Genomic DNA, 16961 nt, shown 5'->3' on the forward strand with positions numbered 1-16961 from the left:
TCAGCCCATTCTGCCTACGGCACCATCAGATCAGAGTTGACCAGTAGTTAATTTTTCACCTTTGTTTTACTTGAACTTACAAAAATCTATCAATCTCAGTTTTGGAAAATTCTGATTATTCTAATGTGCAAACCCTTGTGGGAGTTCCAAATTTTTTCTATATTTTGTGTCAAGGAAAGAATACTTCCTGTTTTTGCACCAAATTATCTAGCTCTAATTTTAGAATTATGTTCTTTTATTCTCAATTCTGCTACCAAAGCAAAATTCTTTTTCCCTGTTGACCAAACTTGATTTGGTTTTTTTTTAGGAAGATGATGATTGAGGGTAGTGCAGTAGATACTGTCTCATAGGCTTTACTGACGCATTTGAGAAGGTCCTTCATGGTGGAGTGGTCCAGAAGTTTGGGATCCAGGGTCATTTGGCAAAAATTGGCTTGCTTATAGAAGACAAAAGGTAGTTGTGGAGGGATGTTTTCTGACTGGAGATCTGTGGCAAGTGGTGCTCAGTAATGGGATCTGTTGTTTGTAATATATATCAGTGATTTCAATGAAAATATGTGGTCTGATTAGTAAGTTTGCAAACGATATGAAAATTGGTGGAATTGTGGATAGTAAGGAAGGTTATCAAAGGATCCAGCAGGATATAGATCACTTGAAAAGTTGGGTGGAGAAATGGCACATAGAGTTTAATCTGAACAAGTGTGAGGTGATGTATTTTGGGAGGGCAAATGCGAGAAGACAGTTAATGGGAGGTCTCTGGCAGGGAACATTGATATATGGAGGGACCTTGGGGCCCAAGTGCATTGCTGCCTGAAAGTGGAAACACAAATGAAAAAGTGGTAAAGAAGCCATACAGTATGTTTTTCTTCATCGGTCAGGGCTAGCCAGTCACTTTGCAACTGTATAAGACAGTAGTTAGGGCGCATTTCGAGTATTGTGTGCAGTTCTAGTCCCCATACTATTGGAAGAAGGTGCAGAAGAGGTTTATCAGGATGTTGACTGGATTGGAGTGTTTTAGCTCTAAGGAGAAGGTGCACAAACTTGGAGTTTTTGCGCTAAAGTGTCATAGGCTGACCTGATAGAAGCATATAAAATTATGAGAAGCATGGCTAGAGTGGGTAGTCAGAGTCTTTTTCCAAGGGTGGAAATGTCACATACTCGGGATTTAAGGTGACAGGGGAGATGTGTGAGGAATATTCTTCTTACACAGAGGATGGGAGGCACCTGAAATGTGCTGCAGGGGAGGTGGTAGAAGCAGATACATTAGCAATGTTTCTGTGGTATTTACACAGACTCATGAACAGGCAGGGAATCTAGAGACACAGAGGCAGGCAGGTGGGATTAGGTCAGAATGGTGACATAGTAGGCCAAGAAGTATTTGTTTCTGTGTTGTAAGAAGAAAAATGGCGATGAGTCTGGGATTAAAAATAAGCAAAGAACTCAAAAGACACCATCGCTGCTCTGAAACAGGTACAGTCAGTAAAAAGAAAAGTGCTCCAACGAAGAGGTGTACAGTGCAGAAGTAGCTCAACACATGCTCCCGCCAAAGCAACACTAAGTAACAAGTACCTGGAGGGAAATGTTTTACATTAAGGATGTAGGCTCAAAAGAAACAGGCTGCCTCCAGAATACCTTATTTTAAATGGGAAGAAGCAAGGTAGTGAAAAAATGTTTGTGGCACATTGTACTATATTGGCTGTTTTTATTTTTTAAAAATCGGTTCCAGCCTCGAGCAATTGTCTGTGTGGAGTTTGTGCATTTTCCCAGTGTCTGCAAAGGTTTGCCCCAGATGCTCCGGTTTCCTCTCCTTTTCTCCCATCGTCCAAAGATGTGCTGGTTAGGTGGATTGGTCATGCTAAATTGTCCATAGTGTCCAGGGATGTGCAGGCTGGATGGATTAGCCATGAGGAATGCACGATTACCAGGAGAGGGGGTGGTCTGGATGGGATGCTGTTCAGAGGGTTGATGTGGATTCAGTGGGCCAAATGACCTGCTTCCACACTATTGGGATTTTATGATTCTGTGATATCTATGAGAGGTAATTTTGACACATATGACAGTATGATGAAAATATGGAGAGCTGGAACTCTGACCACAAAGCGATTCCATTATTTTCTTCAAGCTAACAAAATTGAAGCACAGATATAGTTGTTTTTAACATTCCTGAGTATTATGGGAGAAAAAGCTTTCAGCTATCTGAGGAGTCCAATACATTCAGAGAAGCTGAGTTCCAAAACTTGAGAAATAGGAGGAATCCTGCAGAAATCATTTTCACCAAAACCATTCGTGATTTCTGACTGGTTCAGATTCCATAAATGCAACTGGCATGATGTTGAATCTACTCCTACCTTGTAGCAATTTTAAAGAACTTAGTCGAATACTGCTAATTTGGAGACAACTTAAATGATGCTGTCAGAGACTGGTATGTGGTTTAAGATGTGAAGGAGTTTCAACTTAAAGCATTGGAAATCATAGTTTCAATGGACCTAGCAGCCAAGGAAACTTTGCAGTTAAGCACAAGCATTCGAATGCACAAAATGGCGACTTAAGCATTCACAAGATGGCACCTGAGAGACATGCACCAACACAGAAATTGAACTGCCATTGATGTGGAAAAAACAGATTCTGCAGCAGCAAATTGCTGGTATACAGAAGTTGGAATGCAAAAACTACAGTAAAAAAGAACACATTGAATGGGTATGTTTCAGAAAGAAACATGAATAACATAGAGCAAAAGTACAGAAACTAAAAAGTCGGAAGAAAATCTACATGATACAGAAAGGACGTGAGGAAAATCTAGACTCAGTCTGAAGAGGAGTTGTTATTAAAAATATTGGTGGTTGCTGGTGACACCAACCAATACTGGGTTGCTCTCTGACTGAGTGGCAAATCAGTAAGAATGGAGATGGATACCAGCTTGATGATTTTATTGATACCTGAAAGTGTGTATCAAAGGCAACTCAACAACATTGTGCTGCAACCCTCAAAAATTGCACTAAGACTAGTTAAAGCAATGTTATGGATTGTATCAATGTGGGTGGCACAGTGGTCAGCACTGCTGCCTCATAGTGCCAGAGACCCGGGTTCAGTTCCTGCCTCAGGCGACTGTGTGGAGTTTGCACATTCTCCCCGGGTGCTCCGGTTTCCTCCCACAGTCCAAACATGTGCAGGTCAGGTGAATTGGCCATGCTAACTTGCCCGTAGTGTTAGGGGAAGGTGTAAATATAGGGGAATAGGTCTGGGTGGGTTGCTTTTCGGAGGGTCGGTGTGGATTTGTTGGGCCAAAGGACCTGTTTCCACACTGTGTAATCTAATCTAAAAAAATGTTCAGTGATACAGTTTGCCTGAAGATTTGTCCTTGTACATTACCAAAAGGAATTTTCCAGCCTTATTGGGAAGAACAGGTTGCACAAAATCAAACTCAACTGGGCTGAAGTAAATTGTTTGTCAGATTTTGAGACATATCTATCACAAATTCTAAAGAAGTATGCCATTATTTTCAATCGTGGTCTGAGAAGCTTGGAAAAGATCTGTGAAAATCAATGATGAGAATGAAGTAAAATGTTGCAAGGCCTAGGTAAGTGCCTTGTGCAATCAGACCAAATGTCCACTCAGAATAGAGGGGTAGATCAAGATGAAACTCCTTGAACCTGTAAATATGAGTGATTGGGCTACACCTATCGTTCTAGTAGTAATGAAAGGTCTGAATCCGTGGTGATTTTAATGTCACTATTAAGTCCAGTGCCCTGTGCTGAGTAGTGTCCTTTGCCTTTAATCGAGAACATATTTGTTAGACTAGCTGCAAGTCAGCTCTTCAAATTTCCCAAAGGGAAAATTCCCTTTGGTAATTTGCAAGAACAAATCTTTAGATCAACCATATAACTGAACATTTACATTGAAACAGCCCCTAAAACCACTTCAACTGTGTATGTCCTTAGTCGAGACTTTTTCTGGATGAATATAGATTCTGAATCTCAGAAAGATTTGGCAATTTTAACCAGAAAGGACAATTCAAGTACAAGACACTTCCATTTGGAATCGTATTTGCACCTGCATTATTCCAACAGGCCATGGATCAGATTTTAATTGGATTGGGAGGAGTCCAGTGTTACCGAGGTAATATTTTAATCATGGAAGAATTGAGAAAGTGCATCTCCACAACTTAGATGGTACTCTACAGAAACTTGTAGGTGTTTCCAAGAGTGCGGAAAGATAAATGTGAATTTTTAAAATAATTCCATTAAATATTTAAGTCATGCCATTGATGCTGTGGAACAAAAAAGTGCCCTTCAAGAGCAAAAGCTGTAACTGAGGGGCCAGCAGTCGCAACAGTAGGAAAAACAACAAAATGGCAAAGCATGACCCAAAGAAGCAAGAGGCAAAATGTGTTCTCATATTTATTTTGTCAAACAGCTGATTATAGTGCAGCACGTTTAGTTGAAACTGCAAGCTTTTGAACCACTAGCTAAAGTAGTTAAAGTACATTATTACTGAGAAGTGAAATGTCTGCTGAAGGTAGCAAGAAGGAGAAGAACACCAAAGGGCCACAAAGATCTCCATCTGGGTGGTTCTTAATTTGCTCAGAACTTCATTCAAAAATCAAAGCTGTGTGTCCTGGTTTGTTTATTTATTGTTGATATAGCAAAGAGGCTTGATGAAATATGGAGTGCATACAGTGAAAAAGAGAAGGACCCATTCATTAGCAAAGCTTATAAACCTAAGAAGAAATCTGATAAGGAGGGAGACATGTTGTGACGATGATGATTAAATTGTTAATTTCTGTCAGTTTACTTGCAATGTAACTGAAAGCATTTAAACCCTGGCATGAATGTTGCAACCTTTTACGCTTGTAAGTTGTTGTGGAGATAATCTAAGGCAAAATATCGCTTGAGTTTTAAACTGAACAGGCCTTTTTATAGTACTCACACTACAACAACAATTTGAAGTCTGTTATGCTTATGGGGCACCATTGCTTGTTTTCCCATAGAAAATATTCCAATTCTTCTTAATTAGATCCAAACAAATGTCTATATTATACATTTCGTGTGCTCCATCTGCCATTATTTTGCTCTTTAGTTCATCTGTGTTGTTTTGTAACTTGTTTACTGCTATCTACAGAATTGATTGCACTTTTAATTTAATAACTCTCGGTTACTTCCCCTCCACTTCCATTGGATATTGGAAGCACAGTACCCTGGTTTTAAAATTCTTATTCTCATTTTCAAATCCTTCGATAACCTCTCCTTAACTGTGTAACTTCCCTTGAGTCCCATAATTCTTTTCTCATTCAGTCATCATTGACTGGCCAGCATTTGTTACCCGTCCTTATCACCTTTCCAAGGGAAACTGAGCTGCCTTCTTGTACTACTGCAGTCTGTGTGCTGTCGATAGATTCATAATGCCATTGGGGAGGGAATTCCAGGATTTTGAGTGACTGTGAAGGAACAACGATATTTCCGAATCAAGATGGTGAATGGCTTGGAGGGGAACTTGCAGGTGATGGTGTTCCCATATATAAGCTACCCTCACTTCGAGATGTAAGTGGTTTGAAAAGTGCTGTCGAAAGATCTTTTGAATTCCTGCAGTGTATCTTGCAGATAGTACACACTGCTCTCCTGATAATAAGTGGTGGAGAGAAAGGATATTTCTGGATGCAGTGCTAATCAAGCAGGTTGGTTTGTCCTGGATAGTATCAAACTGATTGTGTTGTTGGAGCTGCACTCATCCAGACAAGTGGGGAGTATTCCATCATACTCCGTATTTATGTATTGTTGATGGGAAAGCTTTGGGAGGGGAGTTACTCGCCACAGTTATTCCTTGCTTCTGACCTGCTCTTTGCAGTCACTTTACTTCCACACTCTTTATATGGTTAATCCAATTCAGTTTATGGTCAGTGGTAACCCCCAGGATTTTGATAGTAGGGGTATTCAGTGATGGTAAAGTCATTGAATGTCAAAGGGTGGGGTTTAGGTCGTCTCTCATTGGAAATTGAAATTGCTTGACATTTAGCAAAAATATAACCTTGTAAACCCTTTGTAGTCTCTGTGTTTTTTTAAATTCTGGGTCTCTTGCTAAATCCTATTTTAATTGGTCTTAGCGGTTAGACTTTCAGTTACCAATGCTCACGGCTATGGAATTCTCTTCCTAACCAATTGACACTCCCTTACACCTACTCCTTTCATCAAGCTTTTGGTCATTTGTCCTAATATCTCTTTAAATAGTTTGGTAACAGACAGTGTTAAACACTTCTGCTAAATGTCTTGAGATTGTAGTGATTCTTGAGCAGGTTTGTCCTGAAATCTTCTACCATGTTAAGAATGGTTCTTTTATAAATGCATGTTATTGTTAGATAAAGCAATAGAGATTTGTATACTGGAATCATCAAAATATATGGTGATTAACCAAACAAATCTTAAACAATAATTACTTGTCAAATTCAGAAAATTAGAGACTTTCTGTGCTCAAACTCTTTCACTTCTATGCTAAAATTTCCTAAACTATTCTAAAGTTTTTTGAGGTTTGAGTAAAATGTGAACTTTTTCATAATTATCTTTGAAGTGGTTTCAATTGTCAACATCCAGTTTCAAGAACTTTTGTGATATTTTCTTTTTCTCTCTTAACTAGTTCAACTTTGTTGGAAGAATCCTTGGACCCAGAGGTCTAACAGCAAAACAGTTGGAAGCAGAGACAGGATGCAAGATTATGGTACGAGGAAAGGGCTCAATGAGGGACAAGAAGAAGGTGAGACTGATGTAATTGGATAGCTTGAAATAGCGTTTCCTTCAATGCAAATGCTCACACGTCAGTTGTTATCTAGCTTCCAGTAAAGTTTAATCTTGGAAAAGTAATTATTTACATTGGTAAATAGCTTCTTATACTTAGCCAAATGAGAATATTTCCAATATGGGCCAAATAGATAAAAGCTTCAGGCTTAATGCTATGTGTTGTGTTTAACATAGCCTGTGAATTAAGGTTGTGTCGTATATTAAGTTACCACTTCAGTGTGCTTGCTGAAGATGGAATATTTTGTTAGTCTTTGGTTTGTTTGATCTTTGACATAAATGCCAAGCATCAAAATACATCTTGCTAGTGGTTACTTGCACATCTTTCCACCTGATCAGAGGGGCAACTGTGATGCTTCTTAAGAATTCACTATTTATTATCCGAATTTTTATGCTAACGTTGCAGTAATTAACTTGTCTGGTTGGGTAGAATGTGAGGATAGGTTATGCCATCCATTCCACCTTTGTTAAATTGCAAGGTTATTTGATTAATTCAAATAAGTAAATGAATATATCGGAAGGAATTGAAAAAAGTCAGGATAACTTTGCAAGGCATAGCTGTTGATGTGGAAATATTCATGGAATGATTCTTCAAGGTTGAACAACAATGTGTTATCCTGGACATTTTGCTCATTTATCTTGGAGATCAAGCAAAATGCTTAACTGCAACTTGAGCAATAAAGGTTTGTGCAGAATTAAACAGTTGGGTGGTCACTGATCGTGGATAGTGTGCATGGTATAAAATAAGAAACCGGAACTCCCTCCCTAATGGCATTGTAGATCTACCTACAGAATATGGTCTGCAACAGTTCAAGAAGGCAACCCTCAAGGGCAACTAAGAATGGGCAATAAGTGATTTAGCCAGTGGTGTCTGTATTCCATGAGTGAATAAAAATAATTGTTTTTTTTTACACCCAAGATGGGTGTAATACTGACTTGAGGTGGAATGTTTTTCCATTTGGATCTATTTGTTTGAAGCACAGTTAATTGTTTCCAAAATGTTTATTTTATGTAGCAATTCAATTTCTGTAAATCCTAATTCTTATTATAAAGATTATTTAAATCTCATGATTTCATGAACCTGGTTAGATTTGCCAGCAGGTTGTTTAAATTTAAATGCTGCTTGTGTTATTTGTTTTGCAATATCATTGATTCTGATTTGTAATAATTGATACACCAATCATAGGAAGCATCCAGATTATGCCTTGAAATGCAAAGATAATGGGCCAGATATTAAAATTCAAATTTTCGTTTGAGAAGAAAAAGCGGTGAATTTTTGTTAATTCTGTTTAGGGTACAAATATCTGAACGTAAATAAGTTGGCTTTTTGTAGGTTGATTTACAGTGTAAAACAAAATTATCTATGACCACACTTTAAATAAATTACTTAAATTATTTGCAGATTTTTTTTGGATTGAAGGTTGGAATGCAGAGTCATGGCATTGTTACAGTGCAGCAGAAGGCCTTTGGGTGCATGTCTGCACCAGCTCGCCAAATGAACATCATGTCTTATTGCCATTCTCCTGCCCTCTCTCCATTGCTCTGCACACTATTTCTGTTGAAATAATTTGATGTCTTGGTGAATATCTGAATTGAGCCTGCCTCTATAACCCTTCTAATCAGCATGTCCCAATCTCAAACTACTTGATGTACAGAAAAGCCTTTTCTCGCATTATATCTATTTCTTTTGCGGATCATTTTAAATCTATGACCTGTTATTCTTGATCCTTTAATGAGTAGAAATAGTTTCTCCGTGCCTACTCTGTCCAGATCTGTCAAGATTTTGAAAACTTCAATCAAATCTCCTCTTAGCCTTTGTCTCTTCAGGAAGGATAAATTGGAGAAGTTGAGGTTTTCATCATAACTGACATTTCTCATCTCTGAAACCATTCTGGTGGCTGTCTTTTGCTCTCTGACTAATGCATTCATAATCTTCAAAATGTCACAGTGCCTAAAACTGTGAAGTGATTCAACCCTGGTTTAACCAGTGCGTTATAAATGGTCAGAATGACCAACCTCTGCTCCTGCTGTTACTAAAGCCTCGGATACATGTGAACAAGGATCAAGAATAGGCCACTTAGTAAATTACTGCTTATCTCCAATAATCTTCTATCATCTGGGTGATCAAGAACCTTTATCTTAAAAATATTTAAATGATACCTTTGATGACATGTATGCACCCTTAAGAATAGCATCCTATATTTTCTCCTGCCTCTCCACGCTCAGACAATCAAGATGTATTATCTCTCACTGCTCTGCATTAAAATGCATCTATCACCTATCTGTTCAGTCTACCACCATGTCATTTTTCTTCTGAAGTTTTACATGGTCCTCCATGGATGGCACACTGGTTAGCACTGCTGCCTCTCAGCACCAGGCTTGGGTGACTGTCTGTATGGAGTTTGCATGTTTTTTCTGTGTCTGCGTGGGTTTCTGTCGGGTGCTCAGGCTTCTTCCCACAGTCGACAGATATGCAGCTTAGGTCGATAGCCATGCTAAATTATCCCATATTATGTTTGGATGTGCAGGCTAGGTGGATTAGCCATGGCAAATGTGATAGAATGGGTCTGAGTGAGCTATTCTTTAGAGTGGCGGTACAGAATTGATGGGCCAAATGGCGTCTTCGTTGGGGATTCTAAGATTCCTCGCAATTTACAATGTTTTCATGTTTTGTGTCATCTGAAAACTTTGAAATTGTCCCCTGCACTCCAATCCTGTTTCCTATCATTCAGTCAATTTTTGTGTCCACATTATTACTGACCTGTTATTCCACGAGCTAAAACTTCGCTCACAAGTTTGCTTTGTGGCATTATATCAAATGCTTTTTTGTAAGTCCATGTACAACACTGACAGTTTTAGCCTCATCAACCCTTTCTCTTACCAATTCAAAGCATCTCAACAAGTTAGTTATTCATGGTTTTCCTGAAATAAATTCTGGCTGGCTCTCCTTAATTTATACACATTTTTCCATGTGACTGTTATTTCTGTCCTGAATTATTGTTCCCCTTCCATTGAAGGTAGACTGAGTGGCCTGTAGTTGCTGGGCTTATCATTGTATCTTTCATGCAAAAGGTATACTGGTTTACCAGTCCTCTGACACTATTCCCAAATTTGGGGAGTCTAAAATTGTGCCATTGCATTTTCCCATCTCTCTTCTCCTAATATCACTGGATGCATCTCATCTGGTCCAGTTTTCTTATCAATTCTAAATACCAACTACTTATGCAATGCCATAGATTTTGAACCGTTTTTGTGACCAAGGTTTTTTTACAGAATTCCTACAATGTGGAAACAGGCCAATTGGCCCAACAAGTCCACAATGACGCTCCAGAGTCACCCAGACCCATTCCTCTACCTGTATTACTCTACATTTACTCCTGACTAATGTACCTAACCACACATTCCCAAACACTATGAGCAATTTAAGATGGCCAATTCACCTAAACTACATATCTTTGGATTGTGGGAGGAAACCGGAGCACCAGAAGAAACCCGTGCAGACACTAGGAGTATGTGCAAACTCCACACAGACAGTCACCTGGGGCTGGAATAGAATCTGGGTCCCTGGTGCTGTTAGGCAGCAGTGCTAATCACTGAGCCATCTCTTCTGTCACCATGACCGAGTAACATCTTCCTTTAAAAGATTCAGTAAAATATTTGACACCTCAGCCATGTCTCTTGCCTCCATGTGTATATCTCCTTTGTGGTTTCTAACTGGCCCTATTCCTTCTTTTTCCGTCCTTTTATTATTTTTGTTCCTACAGAGGCTTTGGGATTCTCTGTGTTAGCTGCCAGTCTTTTATCATAATGTACCTTTGCTGCTCCCTTTTATTTTTTCACCTCACTCCTGAAAATTTTGAGTTCAATTTTATTTTTTATTGTAGTTTCTACCAGCCATCTGTCATAAGCATGCTTTCTCCTCTTTATCTTACTTTATTTTTTTTTTGTCCAGAGTTCTCTGGATTTGTATGTTGTAATTACCTCTTTTGAGGAAATGTATCTTAACTGTAGTGGAACCATCTCCTTATTGGAGGTAGTCAAAAAGTGTGGTACTGAAAAAGCACAGCCAGTCAGGTAGCATCCGAGGAGCAGGAGAGTCAACATTTCGACCGTAAATTTTTGAGGAGAAAGTGAGGTCTGCAGATGCTGGAGATCAAAGTTGAAACTTTATTGCTGGAACAGCACAGCAGGTCAGGCAGCATCCAGGGAACAGGAGATTCGACGTTTCGGGCACAGGCCCTTCTTCAGGAATGAGCAGAGAGTGTTCAGCAGGAGAAGATAAAAGGTAGGGAGGAGGGACTTGGAGGAGGGGCGTTGGAAATGTGATAGGTGGAAAGAGGTCAAGGTGAGGGTGATAGGTCGGAGTAGGATGGAGGCGGAGAGGTCAAGAAGAAGACTGCAGGTCAGGAAGGCGGTGCCGGGCTGGAGGGATTCGGCTGAGACAAGGTGGGGGGAGGGGGGATGAAGAAACTGGTGAAGTCCAAGTTCATCCCCTGTGGTTGGAGGGTTCCCAGTCGGAAGATAAGACGCTCCTCCTCCGACCGTCGCGTTGTTGTGGTTTGGCAGTGGATGAGTCCAATGACCTGCATATCCTCGGTGGAGTGGGAGGGGGAGTTGAAATGCTGTGCTACAGGGTGGTTGGGTTGGTTCGTCCGGGTGGCCCAGAGGTGCTCTCTGAATCGCTCCGCAAGTAGGCGGCCTGTCTCCCCAATATAGAGGAGGCCACACCGGCTGCAGCGGATGCAGTAGATGATGTGGGTGGAGGTGCAGGTGAATCTGTGGCGGATATGGAAGTTTCCTTTGGGGCCTTGGAGGGGGGTGAGGGGGGAGGTGTGGGCGCAAGTGTTGCACCTCCTGCGGTTGCAAGGGAAGGTGCCGGGAGTGGAGGTTGGGTCGGTGGGGGGTGTGGATCTGACAAGGGAGTCGCGGAGGGAGTGGTCTCTACGGAAAGCTGATAGGGGAGGGGAGGGAAATATATCCTTGGTGCTGGGGTCTGTTTGGAGGTGGCGGAAGTGACGGCGGATGATGCGCTGTACATGGAGATTGGTGGGGTGGTAGGTGAGGACCAGTGGGGTTCTGTCCTGGTGGCGGTTGGAGGGGCGGGGCTCAAGGGCGGAGGAGCGGGAAGTGGAGGAGATGCGGTGGAGGGCACCGTCGACCACGTCGGGGGGGAAATTGCGGTCCTTGAAGAAGGAGGCCATCTGTGTTGTACGTATTTTGAACTGGTCCTCCTGGGAGCAGATGCGGCGGAGACGAAGGAATTGGGAGAATGGGATGGCGTTTTTACAGGGGGCAGGATGGGAGGAGGTGTAGTCCAGGTAGCTGTGGGAGTCGGTTGGTTTGTAGTAGATGTCCGTGTTGATTCGGTCGCCTGAGATAGAAACAGAAAGGTCTAGGAAGGGGAGGGAGGAGTCTGAGACTGTCCAGGTGAATTTGAGGTCGGGGTGGAAGGTGTTAGTGTAGTGGATGAACTGTTCAACCTCCTCGTGGGAGCACGAGGTAGCGCCGATACAGTCATCAATGTAGCGAAGGAAAAGATGGGGGGTGGGGCCAGTGTAGTTGCGGAAGATGGATTGGACCGTAAATTTTTATCAGGAATGCTTATGCTTGAAACGTCGACTGTCCTGCTCCTCGGATGCTGCGTGACCAGCTGTGCTTTTCCAGCGCCACACTTTTTGACTCTGATCTCCAGCATCTGCACTCCTCACTATCCTTTTTGAAAAATATACATGAACAATGGGCTATCTTCAATGAAATATTAACTTTATAGTACAACAGTCACTGTTCACTAAATATTTCCTAACCAACAATTTATTTGGCATACTTCATTCTAAAGAACCAGGTCTTGCAGTGTCTCCTTTCTTGTTGGACTAGATACATGCTGCTGGACAAAATATGCTTGGCTCTTGAACACAGTCTAAGATTGGGGCGGCACGGTGGCACAGTGGTTAGCACTGCTGCCTCACAGCGCCAGAGACCCGGGTTCAATTCCCGCCTCAGGCGACTGTGTGGAGTTTGCATGTTCTCCCCGTGTCTGCGTGGGTTTCCTCCGGTTTCCTCCCACAGTCCAAAGATGTGCAGATCAGGTGAATTGGCCATGCAAAATTGCCCATAGTGTTAGGTAAGGGGTAAATGTAGGGGTATGGGTGGGTTGCGCTTCGGCGGGTCGGTGTGGACTTGTTGGGCCGAAGGGCCTGTTTCCACATTGTAAGTAATCTAATTCAAAATCTAATCTAATCTAATTGCTGGTCCATATCTGCCCTTAATACTACCACTATTCCATTTTATATTTGGGCAAATGGACTTCCCCTTTATAATTACTCTACAATGCTTGTCTGCTTCTCGAGTTTCCTTGCAAATTTGTTCCTCTATGTTAGGGGATACTAAATGAGTATTTTGCATCAATGTTTTCTGTGGAGAAGGATGTGGAAGAGAACATGGGGAAATAAATAGCAATGTCTTGAAAAATGTTCACGTGTAGAGGAGGAGGTGCTGAATGTCTTTAAAACACATAAAGAGATAAATATCCCAGGACCTGATCAGGTGTACTTTCGAACTCTTTGGGAAGCAAGGGAAGAGATTGCTGGGCTGCTCGCTAAGATATTTGTATCATCGATAACCACAGGTGAGGTGCTGCAAGTCTGAAGGTTGGTTAACTTTGTGCCACTATTGTGGTAAAGAAAAGCCAGGGAACTATAGACTGAGCCTAAATGAGTGGTGGGCAAGTTGTTGGAGGGAATCCTGAGAGTCAGGACTTGCATGTATTTGGAAAGTCAAGGACTGATTAGGGATAGTCTCCATGGCTTTGTGCATGGGAAATTGTGTTTCACTAACTTGATTGAAGTTTTTGAAGTAATGAAGGGGATTCAAAGGGCAGAGCAGTGGACGTAATCTATATGGATTTCAGTAAGGCATTTGATGATGATCCTTGTGGTAGACCGGTTAGCAAGGTTAGATCATATGGAATACAGGGAGAACTAGTCATTTGGATACAGAACTGGCTTGAAGGTAAAAGACAAAGAATGGTGGTGGAGGTTTGCTTTTCAGACTGGGGAAGATATAAAAAGGACCTAAAGGACAACATTTTCACACAGGGTGGTGCATGTATAGAATGAGCTGCCAGAGGAAGTGCTGGAGGCTGGTATGATGACAACATTTAAAAGGCATTTGGATGAGTATATAAATAGGAAGGGTTCAGAAGGATGTGGACCAAATGCTGGCAAATGTGATTAGATTTATATAGGTTATCTGGTTGGCGAGAATAAGTTTGACCGAAGGATCTGTTTCCGTGCTGTATACCTCTGTGACTCTACATCCTTTTCGCTAGTTGGTGACTTGCACACCACCTTGAGCAATTAATTGCATCTATCTTGTTCCTTAGTTCTGGCTAAATCAATTCTGTCCTTGAACCCTGTGGGACTTTTTTCTTTTTCCCCTAGTATTGTAATGCTCTCCTTAATTAATGCTGTCATCCTCCTCCTTTTCTTCCTTTCTTGTCTTTTTTTGAATAGTTAACACCAAGTCCTGCCCTTCCTTCAGCTAGACTGGTTTATTTTCTGCCTTATTCTGACTACACCTATTAATTTACTATTCTCTACTCTTGTGCTATCTGTCTGTCACAGTATTTTGTGTGTCCTGGCATTACACTCTAATATTTTCTGCTGGTTCCCAAGCCCCTGCACACTTAGTTTGTAGTCAACCCAACAACACTCCAAAACACTCTGTACGGAACTCAGGAGTTGAGACTTGGGCTACTGGTTTCTTGATTTGTAGAAATGACTACGATTGGGTGTGCAGGGCACAATTTCAAAATTGGGAGATATTGTAACATTTGGACGTGAGGGAGGTAGTGATATACTTCAGGCAGGTATGCCCAGAAAAGTGGTCTGGTCAGACAAATGGCAGATTACATTTAATGCAGAGAATTGTGAAGTGATATATTTTGATCAGAACAGCAAGCATAGGCAACAAAAATGAAGGATAATCATTCAAGGAGAACAGAAGAGATGTTTGTGCCAAGCATTGAAGTGGACAGGACAGACTGAGAGAGTGCTAAATAAGACACTCAGAATTTTAGACTTCATTAATAAATAGTGTAAAAGCAACTTTATAAACCTTTGTGATTCTTTACAAAACACTTGTTTGGTCTCAACTGGAGTTGTGTGTCCAATGCGTGACAATACAGTTCAGAAGAGATGTAAAGATATTTGGTAGAGTTTTGAAGAGGTTTATGAGGATGGTCCCACGCATGAGAGACCTCAGTTGTTCGTTAAATTGAAGAAGCTGGAGTTGCTGTTCTCAGATGGTTCGATAGAGATATTCAAAATCATAGTGGAATAGGTGAAGAAGGTTGGAAGAAAATGTTCTCGGCAGAAAAGTTGAGAAGCAGACATCATTAATTTTAATGTGAATTATAAAAGAACCAAAGGTGACTTGAATGAAGGAATTTTTAACTCGGCCTATTGGGAAGATCTAAAAAGCACTGGCTGAAAATTTGTTGAAGATAGATTCAGTTGTGGCCTTCTAATTGGACCAGTATTTGAAGCAAAAATAGTTGCAAGGCTATGAGAAAGGGTGTGATGTGGAATTGCTTTTATAGAGAGCTGGCATGGTCATGAAATGATAAATGGCTGCCTTCTGTGTTGTAACTATTTACCTAATTATCGATCAGCATTGTTACTTTGCCTCAGGAACAATAAGCAGTTTTATTCCTTATTAACATTTATACTGTATGTCCAGTGAGCCTCTACAGGATAATTTGGTTACTTTTTTCCAGGCTGTAAGCTTTTGTGGTTATCATGAAGGCAAAACTTTCTGTTGGCTGTATTCTTGCTGCTGAGTCAGAGAGCTGTGTGTGTTCAAATCTTGCCCCATTATTTGAGTACAGAATCAAAGCTGAGGAAATGCTGCACTGTCCCATCATTCAGATGAAATGTTAAACTAAGGTCCCAGCCACCCCTTCGGGTGAATGTTAAAGATACCTCAACACTAAGGTTCGGATTTTCCGTTGGCCAGACAACCTTTATTCCAGCACATGAGGGAGTTGCGACTGGGGACCTTAAAGAATCCTCACTTTAGTATATCCTGAAGGAATTACCTGGGAAATTGAAATTTTCGTTGGGCAATTTCTTCAAACTTAGAACCCTTCAAAAGTCTTCATTTGAACTGGAGAGTGTGGAGGCTTCTGATGAAATTCAGTAAATTAATTACTCAGCAATTACTACATATTTAGTAATCTCACTCCTGAGTTAACTATTCAACAGACCTTATGCATAGCTCACACATGCCCCACCTACATCAACCCAGACCCCTTACATTCCCAAATCCTGACCCGACTCATGTTAGCACAGGAACAGGTCCTTTCATTTTGACAGCAGCTGTCAAAGTAGCACTGAGAGATTCTGGACCTTTAAATTTCAGAATATGGCAGCTGACTGCTGTGAAAAGGGGGCATCATTTGCCTTTTTTGACAGTTCTGCTCTGCAAAAGAACTGTGAATGAAATACTTCTGCCTTTCTGAAGGTGCCTTGATCAGAATCTCCTCTTAGAAATGTGGAGCTCCCTCATTTCATGTTTTATAAAAAAGGGCAAGAGAGCAAGTATAGGGAAGTTATCCCAAGTATATTGACCAATATTTATCTCTCCATATATATTACAAAACAGATTATCTGACTTTTCTTACCTCACTGTTTAGATGAAGTTGCTGTGCAAATCTGCAGCCATGATTCTAAAATTCCATCAGTGTCTGCACTCTGGGAATACTTAACTGGTTGTAAAGAGTTTTGACATCTTCTATGGTCATGAAAAGTGCTGTATGAATACAAATCTTTTCTTTAATTCATAGTGAAAAGTCTTTAAAAAAACCAATGCTAACATTAAACAGCTTTGAAATATGAGTGTAAATTTGGTAGGTTCCATCTGATTATATGAAGCCTGTAAACAGGTCTTAATGAAGCCACTTAGCATTCCTCATTTGACTCAATTATGAATAATTTAGCTTGGATACCTGTTATCTTGGCCTCACATGTCACTTTTGTATCTAAGTTGTTTAGGAGAAAGTGAGGACTGCAGATGCTGGAGATCAGAGCTGAAAAATGTGTTGCTGGAAAAGCGCAGCAGGTCAGGCAGCATCAAAAGAGCAGGAGAATCGACGTTTCGGGCACAAGCCCTCCTGAAGAAG

At 41.0% G+C, this 16961-nt stretch overlaps 1 protein-coding gene across 8 annotated transcripts in view; it reads left to right on the plus strand.

Moving 5' to 3' along the window:
* The window catches only part of LOC122552980 (KH domain-containing RNA-binding protein QKI), a 562983-nt gene that overhangs the window by 224374 nt on the left and 321648 nt on the right, over positions 1-16961 (plus strand). For all 8 annotated transcript variants that reach the window (XM_087991529.1, XM_087991527.1, XM_087991528.1 and 5 more), the window contains exon 3: positions 6624-6740. In XM_087991529.1, coding sequence (XP_087847655.1) covers positions 6624-6740 — 117 coding nt within the window. The remainder of the gene's footprint in view (positions 1-6623; positions 6741-16961) is intronic.

The sequence above is a fragment of the Chiloscyllium plagiosum genome, unplaced genomic scaffold, assembly GCF_037043375.1.
Source record: "Chiloscyllium plagiosum isolate Xiang-an unplaced genomic scaffold, Cpla_swu_hap1 HiC_scaffold_10, whole genome shotgun sequence".
Taxonomy (NCBI): domain Eukaryota; kingdom Metazoa; phylum Chordata; class Chondrichthyes; order Orectolobiformes; family Hemiscylliidae; genus Chiloscyllium; species Chiloscyllium plagiosum.